Source organism: Populus alba, chromosome 9 (assembly GCF_005239225.2).
Source record: "Populus alba chromosome 9, ASM523922v2, whole genome shotgun sequence".
Taxonomy (NCBI): Eukaryota; Viridiplantae; Streptophyta; class Magnoliopsida; order Malpighiales; family Salicaceae; genus Populus; species Populus alba.
Window position 1 is genome coordinate 1,982,105 of NC_133292.1, and position 22,991 is coordinate 2,005,095.

Consider the following 22,991-nt stretch of genomic DNA (forward strand, 5'->3'; position numbering starts at 1 on the left):
ACCCTATTTAATTTAAAGAACAACAAATATGAAAAATATTAAACATAACAAGGAATCACAAACATATATTAATACTTTCAATATACTTAAATACAACCATAGAAAACCCATAAGACCGAGGATAATAACCCCTAGAAACTATTGCTCTTGATTGAGAGACTCTTATCACTTGTCAAGCTCCTTAGCTAAACACTCGTCACGGGTTACAACAACCACCCAAGTTGGATATATATCAACAAAATCAGGAACAAGTATAAGGTCAAATGCCATTAAGAAGTCCACCATTATTCCCCTTGATAGATGATAAAAGTGAAGGTTGGACATAACTTGGAATATCTTATCTCTAATAAATATATCCAAGGCTTGAGATCCCCCAAACATTATCAAGAACTCATTAGACAAGTACCTCAATGCCCTCAAACGAGCACATTCCTCTCTAGAGGCCCTTGCCTCAGCCTTAGTCGTAGCCATCTCGGTCTTCAAATCTACCATCTTTACTTTTAAAACCCTATAGGACTGCACTAGGAAGGACGATGCCTCCTCAGATAAACAAACTCTTTCCAAGGCATCACTCATTAGAATCCTAATGATCTCAATCCTTATTCAACTTCTTGAGAATCATGGATATAAATGTCATATACCTCCTTGATCTCCCTTAACTAAGTTTCTAGCTTTGCCTCATAAAGGCTTCATACTTCTTCTTGGTCTTCTCTTAATCAAGCCAGGGTTAACCTTATATTAGCTTTCTTGGTAGTCCAATGTCTTCAAGAATAGGCATTTAGTATGGAACTCTGAATAAAATAATGATATTAATAATAAAAAAAAAAAAGATCCAAGTACATATAACAAGGTATACTAGATAAAATGCTTACATATGGAGTAGAAGTTGACCAATAAGAGCTAGATGGCGAACAAAAATATGATTAGATAGCTGATCAACACACACACACACACACACACACACACATATATATATATATATATAAAGAGATCTAATAACCTCTCCTATTTAGATCTATCATATCCTTCATTATTATGCCATCAGATCCAATATAATATCATTTTCCCCTTTAAAGTGTTGCAATATGTTCATCTTCTATTTAGATAAGGATAGTGGAGAAGGAATTGCAAAGCCAATCCACGGTCCAATATGAAAAGAACTTGCTTTAGGATTAGACGGTCCAATTTGGGATGTAGAACCCTTAATAACAACCTTGGGGTGTAGGAACCTCAACAAAATCCCTTGTAGTTCTGGCCATTTAAGAAGGCGTTGGAGATGGTGTCATGGTCACAGGCATAGGTGTTACTCCCCTATCAATAGAATAAGGCTCTTATGATATCCAAGCAAGGTAAGAATTGAATTTTGGGTTAAAATTTCATACTGTCTAATTTTACATTATTGAGTGTAACTCCAAATCAAACCATTGGATTCTACATTTATTTTTCTATGTTGGGAAAAACTTTCAGGTGAATTGGAGTTCAAGAAGGTCTTGCGATAGAGGTCAAAACAAAATGTATGGATTTTATTATTTATTTTTTTTTGACTTGTGGACTTTCTATTTGGTAATGATCTTTTTCTACAAGGATGTGTTGGGTTTTTTTTTTTTTAGATTTCCTAGTTTTACAAGAATATTTAATGGGTCGTAACATAATTTTTAAGTGTCGTAAGGATTCATTAATGTTTCAAAATCCTTTTCTTACAAGGATTTCTTATTTATCTTAGCTACATCAGGTAATGCGAGCTGGTGGTCTTTAATGATAAATTGGTTTCTAGGATTATTGGGTAGCATTATAGGTTATAAATAAGCTTTATATTAGACTTGTATCATTTTCTTTTCTTCTTCTCTTCTCATACCAACATAGAGAATTAACTTATAAGTTATGTTTTTATTATTTCAGCGACAACGCTCTTTTTTGGGTTTAATTAATAATTTGTTTTTAGCTAGGATATAAGACTTGTTTGGATCATGGTTTAGACTTACTAATATAGGTTTTAGGTTAGTTTTGTAAGTGAATCAATTCAGTCCACAAGGGTAGATCCATTAGAGTTAATTTTTTAGAAGTATTTAAACTCCTGTAAGCCTAAGTCTCAATGACCTTTAATGTATAACACTTATGAACCTTTTTCGTTTAACGCGTGAGAGAGATTTTACCATTCTTTAGTTTTTAAATAAGTTAAATTTAACTTATCAAAGATTAACTAGTTTCGTGGTGTCATTCGACTTTATTCCAATAATATTGATGCCTAGAGGTAGGTTTTCATTATGTCACACACCTATTGGATCTTTTTCAACTTTCTAGGATCAAATCTCAATCTTTATTATGGGTTACGTGACCACGTGATTATAAGGTTCGCATCACCTTGTGAAGCAAACACTCTTATTTTTTTTTCACTTTAGCCCTTCTAGCTTTTGAAAAGAACATTAAGGAAAAATTTTCCCTTCTCCATCAGAGGTAGGTGATTGACTTCTCATAATAGGGGTTGGCTCGGATAGAGGCTTAATGTTACAAGTGATATCTATCCTTTGATGAATCTCTTACATCTCTGCAACCAAAGAGTTAGATGTCCCCTCAACCTCTACACTTCATTTATTATCCTCCCCTTAAGACTGTGAATCTATAATAAAACAAAGTTACAATATGATAAATATATCAAAGTATACAAAGTATAAATTCTTACATACCCTACCTCTTCACTTGGTATTGTCCTTTAGCCAACCAGTTAATGTTATATGAAGGGAAGACCATGCCATGTTCAAAAATACACTCGATCAAGGTTACCAAGACTTAGTTTTTCATTGGTATTTAGAGGAAAAGTTCGCCAAAAATAAAGGTAACCCCACAACTTTTGCTGTATGTTACTCTTTACAATTAAACATTTCACACATCAATCCTTCACATGAGAGATCCTACCCTCTGACATGTTCTTTATAGGAGCTTTAGGGTGACCGATAAAGGTGAAGAACCAATGAACATCATGCCCCCCCTTAAGGACAACCATTTAGTGTATAACAATATCTAAATATATCTAGGTTTGGCTCACCTCTATAGTTGCAAAACACTATTAAAAAGCCTTAACTAAAACCTATCTATTAGGATGAAGTTGGCTAACACATAAATTATAATGGGAAAACATGTCCTTCATAAACCTCATAAAGGAAAAGTATATCCTAACTCAAACATGGTATAAGGGTTGTTATTTCGTGTAAACCATTACGAGCACCCCTGGATTGTTTACTAATCCCTTTTGATCTATCAGGGAGTAGGGCTAGATAATCCCTTCCTTGTAGGCACTTGACCTTGGGTATATGTTTAGTAGTCAAGGTACTCTCCCCATTATCCTTAAGAGCCATGGGTAACTAAGGGTTTCCTAGTGGGCGGGCGCCAACCTTCTAGTCTTTAACCCATTCCCTATTGATCCTGGTCCACCACTAGAACCCCTAGTTTCTAGTTGTCATGGTCTAAATATAAAGTCACTACTAGATGCTACCTGCTTCCTTATTTTAGTGGTCATTTGAATGGAAAATGCTGAGAAGGAGTAGGTCAGCTTAAGATGACATTTACTTTGTTCCAAGAAGTTATCACATCTCACACAAACTACATGCTTCCATACAATTACTCATCTTCACACAATGGTTTAGATAGAAGTTTTAGAGAGAGACTTTAAATGAATTGAAATGAAGTGAATGAGGTTTTTATATAGGAGGAGGTCTTCCCATTCTCCGTTGGATTGGTGACACATGTCACCACCTTCACAAATCCCCAATGAGGTAATTAATACTATCATGAAGTGTTCCACTGAGTATTCATCCAACCAAGATAAGTGTTCTTTTAGCTAAAATGTCATTTTACTTGTAAATACTCTAGTGAAGCGTCTTGATATGCCCCTACTTTTCTTACATGAAGAAATATTGAGAACCTCGTTAAAGAAAATTGATATATTTTTCAAGTCTCTTCGATAAAAATATCACACAGATTTTAAGGGCTACTGATGGAGCAAGATTTATCATTTTTTTAAAAAAATATTTGATAGAAAGATGTTCGCTTTTAGCACAAGCCTATAATGGGTTTCGAGAATAGTCACGAGGCTATATCGAGTGCCCTTTGGACTTAGATAATACACCTGAGCCTAGGTGTTAGGTATGTGCCTAGTACCTCATGGGGTCGGGCTGCATACACAAGCCTATAACCTTGTGGGCTGGTGCAGTGTACCCTAGCTGCTAGGCATTTGCCTCACCCCTATAGGCCCTAGCCTCAATTTTTGCAATAATACAATATAATGTTTATGGGCCTAATGAGTATCTTAAGCTCAATTACTTTTTTCCTTATCAATGTATGTTTAAATGAATTTTATCTCTAATTAATTTTTTAAAGGTAAAATGACCCTTCAACTCCTCAACTAAAAAAACAAGATTCATGTGCTATAAATATTTCTTGAACTATTCAAGTAAAAGGTTCATGACTTTACATTAAAAAACACATTTATATTCAACACAAGAACAATCTTGCTATTAGAATTTGATGCTATCTAGCATATTTATTATTTTTTTTCTCTTATAAAATTACTAACTTTATTATATGATGATTCTTAAATCCCCCAAAAGAAGATTTTTTTTTATAAATTCAAGGGTGTTTATCAAGAGATAATTTTCTTTACTTTGAAGAAGAGAATTATTTTAAATGAACATTTGATTAATCTATAATCTAACCACCAAAAAAACCTTATTATTGAATATATCCATTTTAAAATATAATCAAATAGGAATAAATCTCATTTAATAAAAAAAATATAAATATTTTATATGTATTTGAAATTAAGCTTGAATTGAGTTTCATTTGAGAATAGTTATACTTTTGTTCAGTATAACACAAAATATTCTTTAAAAATTATTTATTCAAGGTGGTTTCCATAAATATTCATGGATTTTAAGTTAATTTGGATCCCTAAATACCCATTATTCTTGCGATCAAAACACTTTGAAAGCAGTTGTTTTCAAAAGAAAAAAAATCAATTATTTCTTACATTTCTGAAAAAAAGGGTATTTCAATCTTTTTCCAACAAATTTGAAACACAGAGGAGGACAAGAATATGAATTTCCAGAAAGACACGGGGCAAAAAGCATGGAAGGAACAAGAGTTGGGTACGGTAGGCATAGCAAGACTTCACAAAAAAAAATGTAATAAAGAGTCCGCGCGCACTGGAGTGGTATTGTGCAAGCGTGCTGGAAGAGAGGGAATGGAGTGGCAGTAGGCCACTCTCCCGACCGCCTCTTTTTGCTTTGCCATAAATGAAAAGAACATTTGATTTGATGGGAAACCCATCATCCCCCTTCTTCTCCCCTCACCTTCCCCTCATCAACTCATTTATTATACCACTACTATATATATATATATATATATATATATATATATATATATATATATTCAACTTCTTTCTCACATTTATCAAGAAACAAGCTAGTACCACCACTGCACGTTTTCGTTGAGCTTTTCTTTTTGTGTTCTTGAGACTTTTGAGCTTCTGGGCTGTTTTGTTTTTGTCTTCTCATGCTCTAACAATAACAGTAAGATAATGAGAACTAATCAAGAGAAGCCTGTGAATGAGGGGGAACAAGGTGTTGGTGTATGTTTAAGCCAAGAAGCAGTTGGCAAGGTTAAGGTTTTTGTTTTTCTCTTTGATCTCTTCTCTCTGAAGTTTTTCTTTGTTTGCTATATTTTGGATCAAGTTCTTCATTGTAATCTTTCTTTAGGAAGAAATAAAAATTAAAAATCAGTCATCATCATCCATGTGTAAACAACAAGCTGGTCTTTGATTTTGATTCTCTATATTGATAATACTGTTCTTGTCAATTCTTTTTAGTGTTTGATTTTACTTCTCTTTATTTTCTGTGCCTTTTCCTTTATTGTCATGTAATTTGGTTTAGATCATGCCATTAAAATAAGTATGTGAGAGGCACTTGTGTTTTCTCCTAGGACAAATAGATTTATAACTAATAGTATTAGCAGATCAAACGCCTATGTACACCTATATTTTCGGAAACATGAAGGAGGGCTGCTCCAAATTTCAACGAGCCATCCACCTGGGGCTAGCTATGGTGGTATACGAGGTGGATGGGGATTCGGGTAGAGCTGCTATGTTGGTTTGGAGCTATAGTTCTCTGGATTGTACTGAAAAAGGAAAATCTAAACGATGAACCATTTGTTGTGGAAGCTATTTAGGCCTTTTGTTCTTATCAGTTTAACTTGCTTTCCGTATGCATCTTTTTCGTGTTCTTTTGTGCGCGCGCGCGTCCATGCACCTGCGCTTGTTCATGTGTGTTAAATAACAGACTTTTGTAAACACTTGGATGACCCTGGGCTGACTAGCTACTCTGTTTACAAGAAGAAAAATGAACTGTCAGTTTTTGTATGATCATTCTTCATATTCTCCACCTCACTGCTCTATTATCTTGCTCTCTCGTTTTTTTCTTCCCAGGTTGAACACTCAATAGAAATAGTTGAAGAAACTGATACTTTTCAACATTGGAAGCGGAGAAATCTCTTTCTAGAGATACCCTCAAGAACATTGGAAGACTCCTCGCTGGATTCTGTTGTAATCAGGATGCCCCCGACACCTAGTCCATCTCCTAGGAAAGTAAATTTTCTCCTGACACCTAGTTCTGTGGATGCAAGAGCCAGTGGTTCCCCAGCCCCCTCTTCATCAAAAGGCAAATCATCCTTAAAAAGTTTGTTACCTAAACTAAGCTTCAAGTCTCGAATTTCTACTTCAGATATTGAAAAGGCTGCCACCCTAGCTCCAGATGCTTCATCTATTCCACGGAAGAAACCTTCAATCTCAAGGTCATTGTCACTTACAGGGATCTTCACCCCTAGGATGAAGCAAACATCATCACTTCCCGTGACGCCAATCGCAAATTCTAAGGCAGAGTCTGCACGTGGGGGAAGCGTTGGTGGCATGCTTAATTCAAGTGTAAGTTTTTGTTTATTGAATGGATAAAGTGACCTAGTTGGTTGCCTTAATGGCCTTCAAAATTTTAAATGATGCATGTTGGTTAACTTTAGGAATATAGCTTGCTTATCTGATATAGCTATTTTCTTGTTCCACTGATCCTAAGGAGCAAGGGAGTTGGTTTACTTAAGTTGTTCTTAACAGATAGCATATGCTAATGGATCAATTAATTTAGTTCCCTACACCAACCACCACGAATTATTTCAGCATCTTTTGGGTTATTTAATTCTTTGCCAAATTTAAATTCATTATTTTCTGTCCTCATTTGATAGATGTCTTTGCAGAGGAAAGGAACCCAGCGGCAGATATCTCGCTCACTCTCGGTTCCTGTTAATAATAAAGAAAGAAGCATAAAGAGGATGGACTCTTTTTTCCGCATGATTCCTTCAACTCCTCAAGTGAAGGAAGGAGATACAATAACAAATGCATCTCCAAGTGTTGATGCTGGTATGTTGCCATTATTTATTTTTTATAATGGGCTTGTGCTTGTGCTTTTGGGCATTGCATATTTGTGTATCTGAAACTTCTTAGATTTATGTTTTGTCACTTTTGAATCCATTGAGAGTTGCTACTTGCTACATGCCTGTATGTGCACTAGCACTATCATTCTATGTGGTTCATAATTTTTTAAGTGTTGTAACAATTGGTGGCTTTTGGACTTCATTGTTATGATTTGTTTTCCTCATTCCTTGCAATCAATAAACATCATAGCCATTATCATTCCCCTCAAGCTAAGTGATTTGAAAACTTGGATCTTGAGAAGATGGGAGTACAAGCAAAACCTCAATTACACACCAGCATTTCTAAAGTTAATATATATATATATATATATATATATATATATATATATATTTTGAATGTCTTTTCTAATGCAAAAATAGGATATTTACTTTTTACTCTGCAATGTCCAGTACCTGTTGTCGTTATCAACAAATTTATTATTCTATTCCAATGATATAGAAAGCAATGACGTTGATGGTGAGGACATACCCGAAGAAGAGGCTGTTTGTAGAATTTGTTTGATTGAATTGTGTGAAGGTGGAGAGACCCTTAAGATGGAGTGCAGCTGCAAAGGTGAACTTGCTCTGGCCCATCAAGAATGTGCTGTAAAATGGTTTAGCATCAAAGGTAACAAGATCTGTGATGTTTGCAAGCAAGAGGTTCAGAACCTGCCTGTGACTTTGTTACGAATGCAAGGTGTCTGTTCTAGAACTACCGGAGCAAGCAGAGCTAATCAGGAAGATGTTAATGGATACAGGCAAGTAAATTTCTGGTATATCTTCATACCTTAGAAAATGAAGTTATGATTCCTGTAATGGCTGAGAAATGGCAGGAGCGGAGAATTCAGATTCCTGCAGGCACTCCTAATCGAACTCTGTTTTAAGATTTGTGCTTTTAGTGCTTTATCATGGCTATTTATTAATTGTGGTAAACTCAAAACTGTAGTTTTGAATTAATTTTCACATCGAATCTAGATTGATATACCTGAGACTGACCAGTTTATATGCAATCAGGGTTTGGCAAGAAGTGCCTGTGCTTGTCATTGTAAGCATGCTTATCTATTTTTGTTTTCTTGAGCAGCTCCTGGTAAGAAAAGCCTCTTGACATCCCAATTTTGTCAAATTTTGCCTTTTCCTTCCTTCTCAATGCATTTTGTTTTAAAGGTTGCAAAGATGGGCATGGGAGCGATTGCTATATCCCTTCCTTTTTCTTGTGTGCTGGGCCTTCTCTCATCTATGATCTCATCAACTATGGGTAAGCTGGTTGTACTAAAAAAAATGAGGTTTGAATCCTTAAGTACTGGAAAGATCTTACATGCACAAATCACTTGCTATGAATTGGAATACAATAACAGGTGGTGTAATATTACCACTTTGATTTGCTAGGTTGACCTGCTTGGTCTCATATACACATGCACACATATCAAGGAAGTTATTTTCCTTGTAGATTCAAATATTATGGTAGCAACTTCTCACTACAAAACTTTTGATTGGAAATCTAATGTTCATGGAAATCTTTCCTTAGATTTCTCGCTTATTTATATAATTTCTGCTTCTCACCTTTTAGCTTTTTCTGTGCAGCAAGGAGAAGATTTGTTTGGGTTTATGCATCAATTCAGTTTGCCCTGGTCGTTCTCTTTGCACATGTTTTCTACAGTTTGGTGAGTAATGTCTCATCTACTATCATTTCCAAAACACACATCCCACTTTCAAAACATAACAAGAAGAAGACGAACAACTACTACTTCCACCACTACAGTCTACAGCAATCATTTAATGTCCCAGAAAAGATTAAATAAGGAGCTAAATTTATTATATAGCTCATTGGGATTGAAGGTTTTGTTGACTAGAGGTTTTGGTAACAGATTATAGGATTTGATGTGCAATCACTTCTAGCTGTTTTCTGGTGCCAACTCTCATAGCTTGTCTGGAATAAGTTAAAGAAAATTGTGTTGAAAATGTGATTCTGTGATTGCATTAAATCTCATCCCTAGATCAAAGGAAAGTCTACAAATAGCTGAAATTTAGATTTTGTCCTGGCTTGAGTTCTGACCTTGTTTGAACCTTAAGTTTAAGTGATCTTACACTGGATATTCTCCATGTATTGGTCCTCTGATTAGATGCTTTCCACTCTTGTTGCTTTATGCCATGCAGGTCAATGTGCAAGCAGTTCTAGCCATTCTCCTTGCAACACTTTCTGGATTTGGCGTAGCAATGAGTGGGAGTTCCATACTCGTTGAGTTTTTTAGATGGAGAAGGAGGTGGCATGCACAACATGGGCAGCTGCATAGTTCCCAAGTAATTACTGGTCCAGGCCCATTTCAAAGAGCTGTAAATTCATCAAATTCATCAACTAGAGGCCATCATAACTTCCAGCCGAATGAAGTGGAAAATCCAGAAACTTTACGTGGGAGTTAAATTTTTATCTCATTAGGAATAATTAAAATGCAAAATGCTCTAGATGGTGTCTAAATGAAGCTAAGTGGCTTTGTAAATTGTGATATGTCCTTAAGTAGGATCATGGTTTCTTCTATGAACAGAGTTTAAAATTTAAGTTGGTAGTTGATAGGTGAAGTTTTAAGAAATAATTTATATTATTTTTAGAATATTTTTAGTTTGCTTTAAGCTATTTGAAGCTGAAACTTGTACAATCTACATTGTTTCATGTTATTAATTAATGCTAATTAGAAGAAAATAAAATGTTGAGTTGTTAAAATTTTGATATCTATAACTATCTTGGATATTAAACGTTCAATTGTAATTTAACTTGGGCTTCTTTTCTGTTAGTTTCTTAACTGTGTTGTTGTGCTCACAATCACTTCTGTCAGACATCCTCTTACTAAAATGGGAGGGGACGTCTTAACTTTTTAACAGTGCATTTGCTCCTTTATATGTGGCTGTCCAGTTGCCTAAACAGTCAATATAACTGGTTTGTTGCATAGAAGAAATAATTGAGGAAGAATGGGCAGTGATTCGCTTGTTATTATATAACTGTGATCAAATTGTTCATAGAGAATTTGATTCAAGCAGGTGCTGGTACGCAGAAGATTTAGAGTGTGTTAGTATTGCGGTAGCTGTTGTGGTTGTTGTTTAAAAAGTTATTTTTATAAAAAATATTTTTGCGTTGAGGATGGTTTGAAAAAATAGGTGTTTGGTTAAAACGTGGTTAAAAATTGAAGCACCTGCAGGAGGAGGATTGTAGATTTAATTACTATTATTACATCCTGGTGAAACTGTGATTTCATAACGTATGAAATCCAAATAAAGAGTACATTTTGTTGCAGGGGTTATAGAAGAACAAAATTAAGGTTGGAAAATTCTGGGCAAATGCTACGTTATCAAAGGATTCTAATTTGTCAGAGCTGATTTAATATATAACTGAACATTGGAGAAATTGTTCTGGAGTAAACATTTTGTTCACTTAATTAAAATCAAGAACTCCAGTAAAAAGCACTATGATGGGGCTCAGAAAAAAAAAAGCAACATTTGCCAAAACTGCTTATCTCTTAACTTTCTGCGTTTAAATCCAAATCCCGAGGCTAATATGCAATATGATGGAGAATACATCTTTAAGAATATGTTCTTGGGTACAAGTTGTCTCGAAAACACCATCAATGTTGAGAGAACGTAGATGATTTTTGTTATTATCATCATCCAACACAAATTAAGTTCCTTAATTTCATAGACTGCTGCTTAGCTTTCAGTAATGGCGTGATTCATGTGACATCCAATCAGCCGCTGGACGAAGGAGGATGGAGGGTGGGGCTCTTGCAATTTTCACGTGAAACATGAATTTAGTGACGATATCATCAAACATCTAAAACGTGAATCTCGTGGAAGCTTTTACTCCATCTTCTGTCCGTGCATAAAACAATAGATCTCAACTCCGATTGATCTTTGATTTTGGGTTAAGTTTAGTTTTTGGGTAGTTATTTGGGTTTTTTGAGGTTATGAATAAATTTATTATTGTTTTTAAAATGTTTTATAGATATTTTGAGCAAAAATAAATTGAAAAACAGGTTTTTGAATAAAAAAATATAAGTTATGATTTTCTGGTTATTATGATGGTAGCTGAAATCTAGACAAAATAAACATCATGTTGGCTAATAATTTTTTTTTATTTTAAAAAAAAGGAGCAGACATGTGTACATCCCATGTGCATATTAAATAAAAAAGAGGGGCGCCCTTGTGAAATGGTCCGCAGGCTGGCTTGGCTTACAATGCCTAGTAGCGTTTGATTTTTTTTTTTTTCTATTTTTTTTTAATTTCAATTGAAGTTTTTTTTTTAAAAAAAACTTAATTATATTTATATTAATACCCCTTTTTTTTTTAAATAATAGTGATTTTTTAGTTATGGATTTAGTTTTCAAATAAATTTTTCTGATTCATTTATGATTTTATTTTTATCTTTTATATAGATAAACTATGTTTTTAAAAATAACAAATATTGATATTTTTAATATGTGTAGCCTTACATTGCTATTTTTTTTTTTTATTTTATTCAATTAATTTAATATGTTTGTCTATTTCTATTATCATTCAATTAATTAGCAAACATGATCAGGTAAATGTCTTATTTTTTTAGATTAAATATCTTGATTTATATTTGTCTCTTGATTTTTTAAAATTTTGTTTTTAGGTATCATTAATGATTTTTTAATTATTTATTAGCTAATATAATTCTTAGTTTATTTAAATATATATATATATATATGCATAAAATTTTTAATTTTTTAAATTTTTTAAATTATAAAAAATTTAAAAAACCAACATATATAAATTTTTATAAAAAATAAAAATAATTCACCCACGACAAAACCCATTTCATATAGCCAGTCACACATCTAAAACGTGAGTCTCGTGGAAGCTTTTACTCCATCTTCTATCCATGCACAGATTAGTCCTCGCCGACGAGAAATATATTACAGATAGATTTCTATTTTTGACGCGGTAATTAGTCAATGAAGATGATGGTCAACAAGTATATGTTGACTTTCATATTGGTAGAGCTGTCACCATAAAATACTTTCCATATTAATACTGTAGCATAGTGAGCCATGACATTATACATGAGTGGTGAATGATTATTTTTTAATTAATATGGCTGTTCAGACTATCTCGACTAATTTTTCGGTTATTGAAGTTAATAATTATATAAATTTTTAGTGACCATTATATTAATAATTACAAGATTTAACTTTAAATTATAGGAAAAACAAATTTTTTAGTCTTAAGTTTTTATTATTGAATTGCTTACTATATTATAGTGAACCATGACATATATGTGTGGGATTTGATTTTAATAGATTGGGTGGGCGTTTGCTCCTTTTTATAATTTTTATGAGTTGAATTCTTGTGACCAGTAGTAATCAGAAAGATTTCTTAATTTTTCCTAAATAAAGCACCTTGGAAGATAATTTAGTCTTAATCACTGTTTTAAAACTCCACCTGCCATGTTAATGATCATTGCCCGGGTCTAAATTAATAAAAAAATTATTATAATTTGGTCAAAAATTTGAATTGATCCTCAACCCAATTATCTAAGAAAAACTCAGTAAATTTTTTATAAAATAAAAAAATTAAATTCACCAAATGTATTCAAATTGATCCACTTAACCGGTAATTCAAGATTTATCCCAAGTAATTATAAGTTAGATAATATATAAAGTGTTTTCTATTAAATTAGTGTTGGGGTATTTGAGAGGGTAGTAAAATTATTTTTTAAAATATTATTTTTATTAAAAATATATTAAAATAATATTTTTTAAATTTATTTTTAATCTCAACCCATCATAATAACCTAATAATTAATTTAAAATAAAAAAAATCGAAAATTTATAAAACCAACCGCAGCGCATGGAATACACAGACAGGGGTTTGGTTGTCCGACGGATGCCGCCACAGGGAATATGGTAAAACGATCTCAGAAGGATTCTTTACTTATCTGGTTCATGCAATTGAAAAATACCCAACTAATTTCTTAATCTGTGTCATCATGTCTTAATTAAAACATGTTTTTTTTTTTTTCTAATTTGAACAGTAAAGGGACAATATTTTTCTAAAACATGATAATTTAATGACAAAATTGATAGTAAATGCTTCAATACTCCACAACTTTAATAATTCACGGACAAAAAAATCCAGTTAAATCGTTCATGTTTTGTATATATATATATATATATATGAGTGCTGAACACATGGATGAATGAATGCAATCCGGTCCGAAATCCAAGAAAAATCATTCTAAAAAAGGAAATAAAACATCCACAAAAAATAAAACAGAGATAAAATACAAAGAATATTGGAAACATAATATAATTTGGTAAGTTAGAGAAAATTCTTGGAAAAATCATGCATTATTTTCATATTTGTTGTCTACTTCTGTGATGATAAATGGTACCTGCTTCTGCTGTTGTTTTCACACAGGAAAAAAAAAAATGCAATAAAAATGAAGTAAATTTCTCAAAATCCTCAAACACAGGCAGAGATACTCAACTCCTTGGGAACTCTCTACCACCACTAGTTCACTAGTCCAGGTCCTTCTCCATCGAACCTTAAATTCTGGTCATTTTTTAGGTAACTATCACCTTGCCTAATCGTTCTCCTTCTTTTGCTTTTAAGTTCACTCGCTATAGAATTCTGATCAATATTTTGGTTCTTGAAATCTTTTTTTTTTCTCCCTTTCCTTTTTCTTCCGCAGTTAGTGTTTAAGTTGCTAAAAGGAAAAGAAGAGAAAAGAAACGTTGCCCATTTGAAACTCGTAAGTTGTGTGTGAGTTGTTTGGCAGCAAAAAACAGAACAAAAAAAGGGAATTTTTTTTTCCTCATGTGATAGATTTGTGTTGTTTTGTGGTTGTGAACGTAGGTGGAAATGGCTACTGGGGCAGTACCGGCATCGTTTTCGGGGCTACAGATGAAGGAATCAGGCTTAGGGTTTGGAAAAAGCATGGATTTTGTGAGAATTTGTGATATAAAGAGGATTAAATCTGGTAGAAAAAAGATTTCAATGATCCGAAACTCCAATACTGGTCGTGATATTGTTGAGCTTCAACCAGCATCAGAAGGGAGCTCTCTATTAGGTACTAAAACAAACCATCACATGTACTGTATGATTCCTATTTTTTAATCTGGGTTCTTTTTATTAGTTTGATTGCTTATATGATCAGAAATGATGAGTTGAGGCATTTATGCTGGTTTTTAATGTTATTGTTAATCGAATATGATTAGGGCTACAAGATATATATGCACAGAAAATATAAAGACCAGATTTTTATGTATTCGGGGTGTTAGTAAAGATAACCCTAAACTTTAATTGGGGGAAAATTTATGTTTTTCTTCGCCTTCTTTTTCGGAAAAATAAAGCAATCTTAGGTTCTTCATGTCGGATATGAATTTTCGTCTCTGATGCTTGCTGTTTATTTGAATGCAGTCCCAAGACAAAAGTATTGTGAATCCATTAACAAGACTGTCAGGAGGAAAACACGTACTGTAATGGTGGGAAATGTTCCTCTTGGGAGTGAGCATCCTATACGGATTCAAACTATGACTACAACTGACACTAAGGATGTTGCTGCGACAGTTGAACAGGTTCTTTTCAGCTCTTTCTAATTGAACCATTGGTGTTTTATTGATCTTCCAGCTTAGCAAGGGATACCAACCATCGTAACTCTTCCTATTTCGACTTCTGTTTAAAAGATTGGCTTGTGATTGTCTTCTTTCCGGTACTTTTTTAAAAAAATAATAAAAACAGAGGAGGAAAAAGTCTCCCGTAAACCCATGGTTCAATAAACAAATAACTATAGTCATTTGTATAGTCCCATCTTGAAAATGATATGATCACTGGATCTGGTATTAAACAAATCTGGCTGTCTGTTGAAAATAGTTACTAATTGATCTCTCAGTACAATTCATTTTGATGAAAGACCTCGATCTTCAAGTTGATAGAGCATGTCTGTCAGGATTGCTTTCTTTTTTCTCAGCAGTTTCACTAAATTAATTGTTGTTTATTTTGGTAGGTGATGATAATAGCAGACAAGGGAGCAGATATAGTTCGGCTAACAGTTCAAGGGAAGAGAGAAGCTGATGCATGTTTTGAAATAAAAAACTCTCTGGTGCAGAAAAAGTAATTTTTTTTTTTTTCCAAATAAAGAAAAGCTCTGATAGACCATAAGGAACCTTCCATCCATGTTTTATATGTGCCTTTTCACTAACTGTAGTATATATGCAGTTACAATATTCCTCTGGTTGCGGATATTCATTTTGCTCCATCTGTTGCGTTGCGAGTATCTGAATGCTTTGACAAGATTCGTGTCAACCCAGGAAATTTTGGTAAGCCACAAGGCCCTTCTTCCATTTTTCTTTTGGTAATGAATGCAGCTATTCTGAACTCACTGAGATGGTTCATTGCAGCTGATAGGCGAGCTCAGTTTGAGAAGCTGGAGTACACAGATGATGACTATCAGAAAGAGCTTGAGCATATCGAGAAGGTCAGACCATTCCTTTATCAAAATGATCACCCTTAAAAAGTTTTGAATAAGAAGTATAAATCTGTAGATGATCCTTGCCAAATTAACTTATTTTACCTGCTGAGTTATATATCATGTCAAAATGGCCAACATGGTTCCATGTCTAGCCATGAAGAGTGTGATAAACAAGTGAAGTGTTGTGTGGCAAGTATGTCAAAGTGAAGTGGTCAACAGATTGGAAATGAGACAAGTTTTGTTAGCTCTATCTGTCTCTGCTGAAAGCTATTTTAACTAAATCATAAACTTTAAGCTGTAAAGACAGGATTGTCAATTTTAAGCATTCGAATATAAATATGTATATAGTTACTTTTACCTGAGGTTTTGTGTTCTATTTTTTACTGTGCCAGGTTTTTACTCCATTGGTTGAGAAATGTAAGAAATATGGAAGGGCAATGCGTATTGGGACAAACCATGGCAGTCTTTCAGATCGTATAATGAGCTACTATGGAGATTCTCCTAGGGGAATGGTGAAAAATTATTTGCCCCCATAACGTTTAACACTTTTCTTCCATCTGTTGTACTTCTAGACACAGTATCATCATATTGAATGGCTTGTATCAAACAGGTTGAATCTGCGTTTGAGTTTGCTAGGATATGTCGGAAGTTAGACTTTCATAATTTTGTCTTTTCAATGAAAGCAAGCAACCCAGTTGTCATGGTCCAGGCATACCGTCTACTTGTAGCAGAAATGTATGTTCAAGGCTGGGATTATCCATTACACTTGGGCGTCACTGAAGCTGGAGAAGGTGAAGATGGGCGGATGAAATCTGCGATTGGCATTGGGACTCTTCTTCAGGTACCCCTACAACACAAAACTACTAATCCTTTAGAATCCTAATGATATATTTTTCTGATAAATTTCTCAGCTTTCAAACACTCATTTGCATTTTGCTTAAAATGCATCAGTTTGTAGGTTATTTTAAGATGGAAATTTATGTTGTGAATGTGCTTGCACTTCATCAAAATTGATTTCTTTATGGTTAAATATCATATCACTAGGAAGGCATTATGTGTGGTGTGATCGCTGTAGAAGTCAAGAACTCTGTTGAATGTGCAGGATGGATTGGGTGATACAATCAGGGTTTCACTTACAGAACCACCAGAAGAGGAGATAGATCCTTGCAGAAAGTTAGCTAATCTTGGTATGAGAGCAGCCAAAATTCAGCAAGGAGTGGTAGGTTCTATGGTGCACTTTAGCAAATTAACACAATTATGGTCTGTAAATTTGTCCATATGAAATCTTATTAGTTGACTTTTGGAGGAATTTTTTCAACCAGGCACCATTTGAGGAAAAGTACAGGCATTACTTTGATTTCCAGCGCCGATCTGGTCAATTGCCAGTGCAAAAGGAGGTTGTCCTTCAATTTCTATGAAAATTTTAGAATTCGTTAGCAATTTCTTTGATCATGATTTTAGAGCTGATTGTTCATGTAATTACAGGGTGAGGAGGTGGATTATAGAGGTGTCCTGCACCGTGATGGCTCTGTGCTCATGTCAGTTTCTCTAGATCAGTTGAAAGTAACCACCTAGCAGTACTCTTACCTTATCTTTTCACTATTCTCCCTAAATTTTACTTTATTAATTTAGAGTGAAGCATTTGAAGGATTTTATTGAAAATTTTCTCTTTCCAGGCACCTGAACTTCTCTACAAGTCACTTGCGGCAAAGCTTGTTGTTGGGATGCCGTTTAAGGTATGTTCTGACCTAATTCTATTGCATTGAAAGAGTAGTGTCTTGAAGATGATTTCTGAATCCATAATTGTTTTTATTGGCAAAAATATTTCTGTTTAGGATTTGGCAACAGTTGATTCAATATTATTGAGAGAGCTCCCACCGGTGGATGATAACGATGCTGTAAGAACCCTAACTTTAGAATTAGATGAATTTACTAGACAGTCAGAATAACTCAATATTTATACTGTATCGTGACCAGCGGTTAGCGCTCAAAAGGCTGATAGAAGTTAGCATGGGGGTAATAGCTCCTTTATCAGAGCAGCTAACGAAGCCATTACCCAATGCCATGGTTCTTGTCAACCTTAAGGAGTTGTCAACTGGGGCATACAAGCTTTTGCCGGAAGGTATTACTTTTCTGCAATTGTCACATTGTTGGTTTCTTATGCTCAATGTTTTCATTTATTCTATTTTCCGTGCTGAATTTTATTGAAAACTTTTGAGTTTTACCTCTCAGGTACACGCTTGGTTGTGTCTTTGCGTGGTGATGAGCCCTATGAAGAACTGGAAATTCTTAAACACATTGATGCCACAATGCTTCTTCATGATCTACCCTTTTCAGAAGACAAGATTGGCAGAGTGCATACAGCAAGAAGGTAATACTGCTCTTCACTTGAATTTTATGATATGATCATTAACCGAAGCAGTAAGATAATACCAAGCCATCAGTACTTCTACATTCAGATAATGTTTGCCTGAGAGAAGCCTTCTTTCTTAAACCATTTTGTTGTTGATTGCTTCAACCTTCAACTACTTGCCTGTTGGTCATTTATGTCAGCAGTGTTAATTATATTGCTGAATAGACCCAAACTAATGCCTAGGGTGTACCTAGCGACTCAACATGGTAAACGTGATTCATCTCTATTTTCAATTCTCTCCATTGTTCATTTGTTTTTTAATATATTTGTGTGTTATTTTCTAATTGCAACAGGATTTTTCACCGACTTGTGAAATCTCCCTAGTCCTGACAGTTCAAACTCTATCTTTGCTGCAGGTTATTTGAGTATCTTGCAGAAAATGCTTTGAATGTCCCCGTGATTCACCATCTTCAGTTTCCAAAAGGGATCCACAGGTAATCATGAAGCTTGCAATGTTCATTGAATGCGATGCATGCATGATTTGTTTTAGCTTATACTATTTTCTTCGCTTTGCAGGGATGAATTGGTCATTGGTGCTGGCACAAATGCTGGAGCTCTTTTAGTAGATGGTCTAGGAGATGGTGTCCTAATAGAAGCCCCAGACCAGGATTTTGATTTTCTCAGAAGCACATCTTTCAACTTATTACAAGGTTGCAGAATGAGAAATACAAAGACGGTATGAAGGTTTTTGGGAAAAAAAAAAAAAAAACAGATGTGTTGACTTGCTTAGAGATAAGGTCTTATTAATCAATTGAATTGCTTAAATCTCATCAGGAATATGTTTCATGCCCATCATGTGGAAGAACTTTGTTTGATCTTCAAGAGATAAGTGCACAAATACGAGAAAAGACATCACACTTGCCTGGTGTCTCGGTGAACAACCAATACCTTTGAATTATCATTTGATTTATGTTGATTAGCCTTGTTTTCTGATAAAATATGTAATTTGTCTTCTTACATTTCTTTCTTAGATCGCGATCATGGGTTGCATTGTGAATGGCCCTGGGGAGATGGCTGATGCAGATTTTGGGTATGTCGGTGGTGCTCCTGGAAAGATTGACCTTTATGTTGGGAAGGTAATAATGCTATCCTGCTTTGAAAATTCATGTGGGCATTTATCAATCTATGCTGATGAGTAACTTAAATCATTAGCATCTGAAGGTGAGTCTGATATCATTTAGTTTATGGATCTTTGAACCTACTAGCCTAAACTTATGCAGGATGCTCTAAAGTTTGCCATCTTCCTGCTGAGATTTTTTATCTATTAAGCGTGTTGGCCTGTCCATTGACTAGCTTAACCTTTTTAGGCTGGATGTTCTAACGATTGTTTAAAATATATGAATTCAACAAACAATAACAATGTGGTAGGCTTCAGTACTGCATAGAACCCTGCCCTCGGCAAACCTGAAACACTGCCTTTTCATGTGTTTTTTGACCTTTAAAGTCTATTTGCTTATTGCGTTTGGTAGGCCATGCTTGGAAGTTTTAGTGTTGTTGCAAACATTTTGTTCTTGTTCACAACTAGAAAAGTTTCTGTGGCATGATACTAATGCTGTTCGGCATATATTTCTCCGACTCTTCACGGCTTAAACAGCCATCACTCTGCCATTTTATACTTACCATGATGAATCATTAATAGCATGCTCTCAGATAGATAAAGGAATCATGCCCAATTCGAGAATGCAGTTGGCTGGCATGCATGATAGTAGATTAGGGTTAAAAATGTGGTACAGAGGTTTGTTCTTCATGTTGAATGATGGATGGCATTGATGGTCTCAGACGGTGGTAAAGCGTGGAATTGAAATGGAGTATGCCACCGACGCATTGATCCAGCTTATTAAAGACAATGGCCGCTGGGTAGACCCTCCTCCGGCAGAGGAGTAAACTGATGGTTTCAGTCGACAGATAGGAATAAACAAAGGTGGCAATCTCATCGTTGTTATCCTGTTGCTGTGTCCCCATGAGGAAAGGAAAATAAGTTTCCATGCAATTTATTATGATGTATCTCATCCTCTATTTGTAAACACCAACAATTTCATCATTCCTCAATTATATATAGCAGTTACTCATTTTCAGGCATTTTTGTACCTTGGGTTTTATCTTAAACATTAAATATAAACAAAATTTTAAAAAATAGGAGATTGTTTGGAGAGGTCCCAGTATTTTGTTGAGGGCTTTAAAAAAATCGTAAATATTTGCTAGATCAAATTCAATGAGTTAGTTTTAGGAACCACGCTAAAGATTATCAATGTAAAATTCATATGATTCTTTTAGGGCTTCCAAAAAAATTTGAGATTTGCAACCTGGTTTCTGTTTTTTATAATTTATTAAGTTTTTATTGTTCAGAAAATATACTTTCCGACTAGAGGTGAAGAGTATTTCTAGTAGAATACCCATCTTTCAACCCTTTTAGAATCGGTAGGTGTTTGCTTATTTGGCATCGCCTCACCTTTTTTTTTTTATTATTATTGTTATTAAGAGTATCTGAATTAATTATATATCAATTAATTTCATGAATTCTAAAATTTATGATCATATAAGCCTATAGTAATTTTAAAATTTGTAAGATCTCATCTTTTTTTTTTTCTACTTTTAGTAGAATAAGTAGTGAATTATAGTCCATGATAAATAGAGCTTTTGGGATTCCAGCATGATAAAATAAAATTGATGCAATACAATATTCAAAAAAATAAAAAAAACACATCAAAACTTTAATGATAATATTATTAATATAATTAAAAAAAATTACAAGATGAATCTATTTAAAGATATCAATATATTTTTAAACAAATAGTGTAACTCATTCCAATTACTATTAATAACTTTTAATATTATTATATTTATTTTAATGAGATTTTTTTGATGATATTAGTAATATTATTGTAATTTTTTTTTAATATTATTAAATTTACCTTGTGCGAGTCTAGAAATTTTTCTCTCTCTACTTAATTTTATGCAGTTGTAAATCACTTCTATGATATATATAACTTTTAAAATTGCTGTATTTTTTAAAATATTTTTTTTTTGCCATGTATTTTTATTTTATTTTATGCTAGAATCTTAAATCCTATAATTATACTTCGGGCTTACCCCTATTTTACGATAAAATGAAAAAGAAAAGCCTAATGATTTTTTTTTTAATGATATTAATAATATTATCGTAATTTTTTTTTAATATTATTAAATTTATCTCATGTGACTCTAGAATTTTCTCTCTCTAATCTTGTTTCTCGTAATTTTATATAGTTGTAATGACTTCTATGATATATAACTTTTTAAATTGTGGTATTTTAATTTTTTTTTTTTTTGCAATGTTTTTTTTTTTTATTATTATTATGCTAGAATCCTAAATCCTATAATTATACTTCGGGCCTACCCCTATTTTGCGATAAAATGAAAAGAAAGCCCAAAAAAATGTGTAAACCATGAGAGTTATAAAAATCATAAAAGTATAATAATAATAATAATAATAGAACATTAATATTCATTGCTAAAAAGAAAGGATGAAAAAAATAGAATCGTAACCTCCTCAATATACAGAAATCATAATCATAATGAGCAAAAAGAATTAAATTTAAATAATAATTCAGATTCAGAGAATCTCTCTTCTAGCAGCATAACCGTAATCAGACCTTCGAATGTTATCTTGTCTCTTCTTATAAACCAATCCTCCCAATCCAACCATACATGCCGCCGCTATCACTCCCACTACTATCCCCGCCTTCTTCCCTCCACTCATTCCCTTCGATTCTCCTTCACCCTCACTTCCTGCGTCCACATTGTTGCTGTGATTGATCTCGCTCCCTTGCGCCGGCGCTGATGCAGGCACTGAGCCTGGAACAACGGACGGAACCAGATCTGAAGGCGGTGGTGCTGGTGGGGATGCCAATGGAGAATCTGACGGAGATCCAATTTCTGGAGAAGGAGATGGAAGAGGAGGAGATAGAAATGGTGAATTGGCGGGGGCGGCGGATTCTTCGGTAGATGGAGATGGAGATGGTGACTGTTCAGGTGTTTCCGCGGAGAAGGAGGAGATTTGCAATAAAAACAAGGCTAAAACAAACACTAATCCAGTGATGCTACCCATATTTGAATCTGAACTAGAACTAGGAAATGGCCAGAGAGAGAGAGAGAGAGAGAGTTGAGCAAGTTTGGTGAGTGCAGCAGTAGATCTGGAGGGGGAAGGAAGTTTAAATAATAGACGGGTTTTGTGAGGGAAGTGTGTGAAAGTGATCGAATACTTCGTACCTCTACTCTTAATATTATAATAATTCCGTCCTTGTTCTTTTGGTTTTTCTAATTTCACCCTTTATTATCATCACCATTATTTTATTTTATTAACATGGGTATCTAGGCCAGTTTATATATATCTCGACTAATCCTACAGGTCTTGAAATTAATAACCATATAAATTTTTAGCGACCATCATATTAATAATTACATGGTTTAAACTTGAAATTATAGGAAAAGCAATTTGAGCAGTAGGAAGGACAGCAGTTTGAGAGTTTGGAGATTAGAGGGATGAAATATAATATAATATACACTGCAATAATTAACCGACAAAGAGATTGATGCTAACTAACGGAATTG

At 34.0% G+C, this 22,991-nt stretch overlaps 3 protein-coding genes across 6 annotated transcripts; 2 read left to right on the forward strand and 1 right to left on the reverse strand.

The window, feature by feature from the left end:
* The first annotated feature begins 5,134 nt into the window (after positions 1–5,134).
* On the forward strand, positions 5,135–10,115 carry LOC118034718 (uncharacterized). 3 transcript variants are annotated; one of them, XM_035040073.2, is made up of 8 exons: positions 5,135–5,653; positions 6,476–6,970; positions 7,282–7,456; positions 7,970–8,267; positions 8,524–8,596; positions 8,674–8,764; positions 9,091–9,170; positions 9,664–10,115. In XM_035040073.2, the coding sequence occupies exons 1-8, from the start codon at positions 5,573–5,575 to the stop codon at positions 9,925–9,927; spliced, it is 1,557 nt and encodes a 518-aa protein (XP_034895964.1). In that variant the 5' UTR covers positions 5,135–5,572; the 3' UTR covers positions 9,928–10,115. The 3 variants fall into 3 exon arrangements, with proteins under 3 accessions (XP_034895964.1, XP_034895963.1, XP_034895965.1); XM_035040072.2 differs by having other exon boundaries at positions 5,136–5,659; XM_035040074.2 differs by having other exon boundaries at positions 5,142–5,659; positions 7,294–7,456.
* Positions 10,116–13,925: 3,810 nt separating this feature from the next.
* LOC118034712 (4-hydroxy-3-methylbut-2-en-1-yl diphosphate synthase (ferredoxin), chloroplastic) lies at positions 13,926–20,480 on the forward strand. 2 transcript variants are annotated; one of them, XM_035040062.2, is made up of 21 exons: positions 13,926–14,085; positions 14,210–14,273; positions 14,374–14,587; positions 14,938–15,095; positions 15,524–15,630; positions 15,736–15,836; positions 15,918–15,994; positions 16,381–16,500; positions 16,599–16,829; positions 17,091–17,207; positions 17,311–17,385; positions 17,474–17,551; positions 17,665–17,724; positions 17,824–17,886; positions 17,966–18,110; positions 18,221–18,359; positions 18,758–18,835; positions 18,918–19,077; positions 19,176–19,274; positions 19,373–19,477; positions 20,181–20,480. In XM_035040062.2, exons 3-21 carry the CDS (start codon positions 14,380–14,382, stop codon positions 20,283–20,285), a joined length of 2,226 nt encoding a protein of 741 aa, XP_034895953.1. In that variant the 5' UTR covers positions 13,926–14,085; positions 14,210–14,273; positions 14,374–14,379; the 3' UTR covers positions 20,286–20,480. The 2 variants fall into 2 exon arrangements, with proteins under 2 accessions (XP_034895953.1, XP_034895955.1); XM_035040064.2 differs by having other exon boundaries at positions 14,210–14,269.
* A 1,379-nt stretch (positions 20,481–21,859) lies between these two features.
* LOC118034728 (uncharacterized) lies at positions 21,860–22,576 on the reverse strand. The gene has a single exon (XM_035040085.2). The coding sequence runs from the start codon at positions 22,486–22,488 to the stop codon at positions 21,994–21,996; it is 495 nt and encodes a 164-aa protein (XP_034895976.1). The 5' UTR covers positions 22,489–22,576; the 3' UTR covers positions 21,860–21,993.
* Between the last annotated feature and the right edge of the window lie 415 nt (positions 22,577–22,991).

Excerpts from the sequence above, each read along its gene's own strand:
- LOC118034728 (XM_035040085.2), bottom strand. The coding sequence starts at position 22,488 with ATGGGTAGCATCACTGGATTAGTGTTTGTTTTAGCCTTGTTTTTATTG.
- LOC118034718 (XM_035040072.2), top strand. The coding sequence starts at position 5,573 with ATGAGAACTAATCAAGAGAAGCCTGTGAATGAGGGGGAACAAGGTGTT. Across the intron at positions 6,971-7,281 it reads GTGGCATGCTTAATTCAAGT|ATGTCTTTGCAGAGGAAAGG; the intron begins GTAAGTTTTTGT and ends CTCATTTGATAG. Across the intron at positions 7,457-7,969 it reads ATCTCCAAGTGTTGATGCTG|AAAGCAATGACGTTGATGGT; the intron begins GTATGTTGCCAT and ends CCAATGATATAG.
- LOC118034712 (XM_035040062.2), top strand. The coding sequence starts at position 14,380 with ATGGCTACTGGGGCAGTACCGGCATCGTTTTCGGGGCTACAGATGAAG. Across the intron at positions 17,208-17,310 it reads CCAAAATTCAGCAAGGAGTG|GCACCATTTGAGGAAAAGTA; the intron begins GTAGGTTCTATG and ends TTTTTCAACCAG. Across the intron at positions 17,725-17,823 it reads TTGTTGGGATGCCGTTTAAG|GATTTGGCAACAGTTGATTC; the intron begins GTATGTTCTGAC and ends ATTTCTGTTTAG.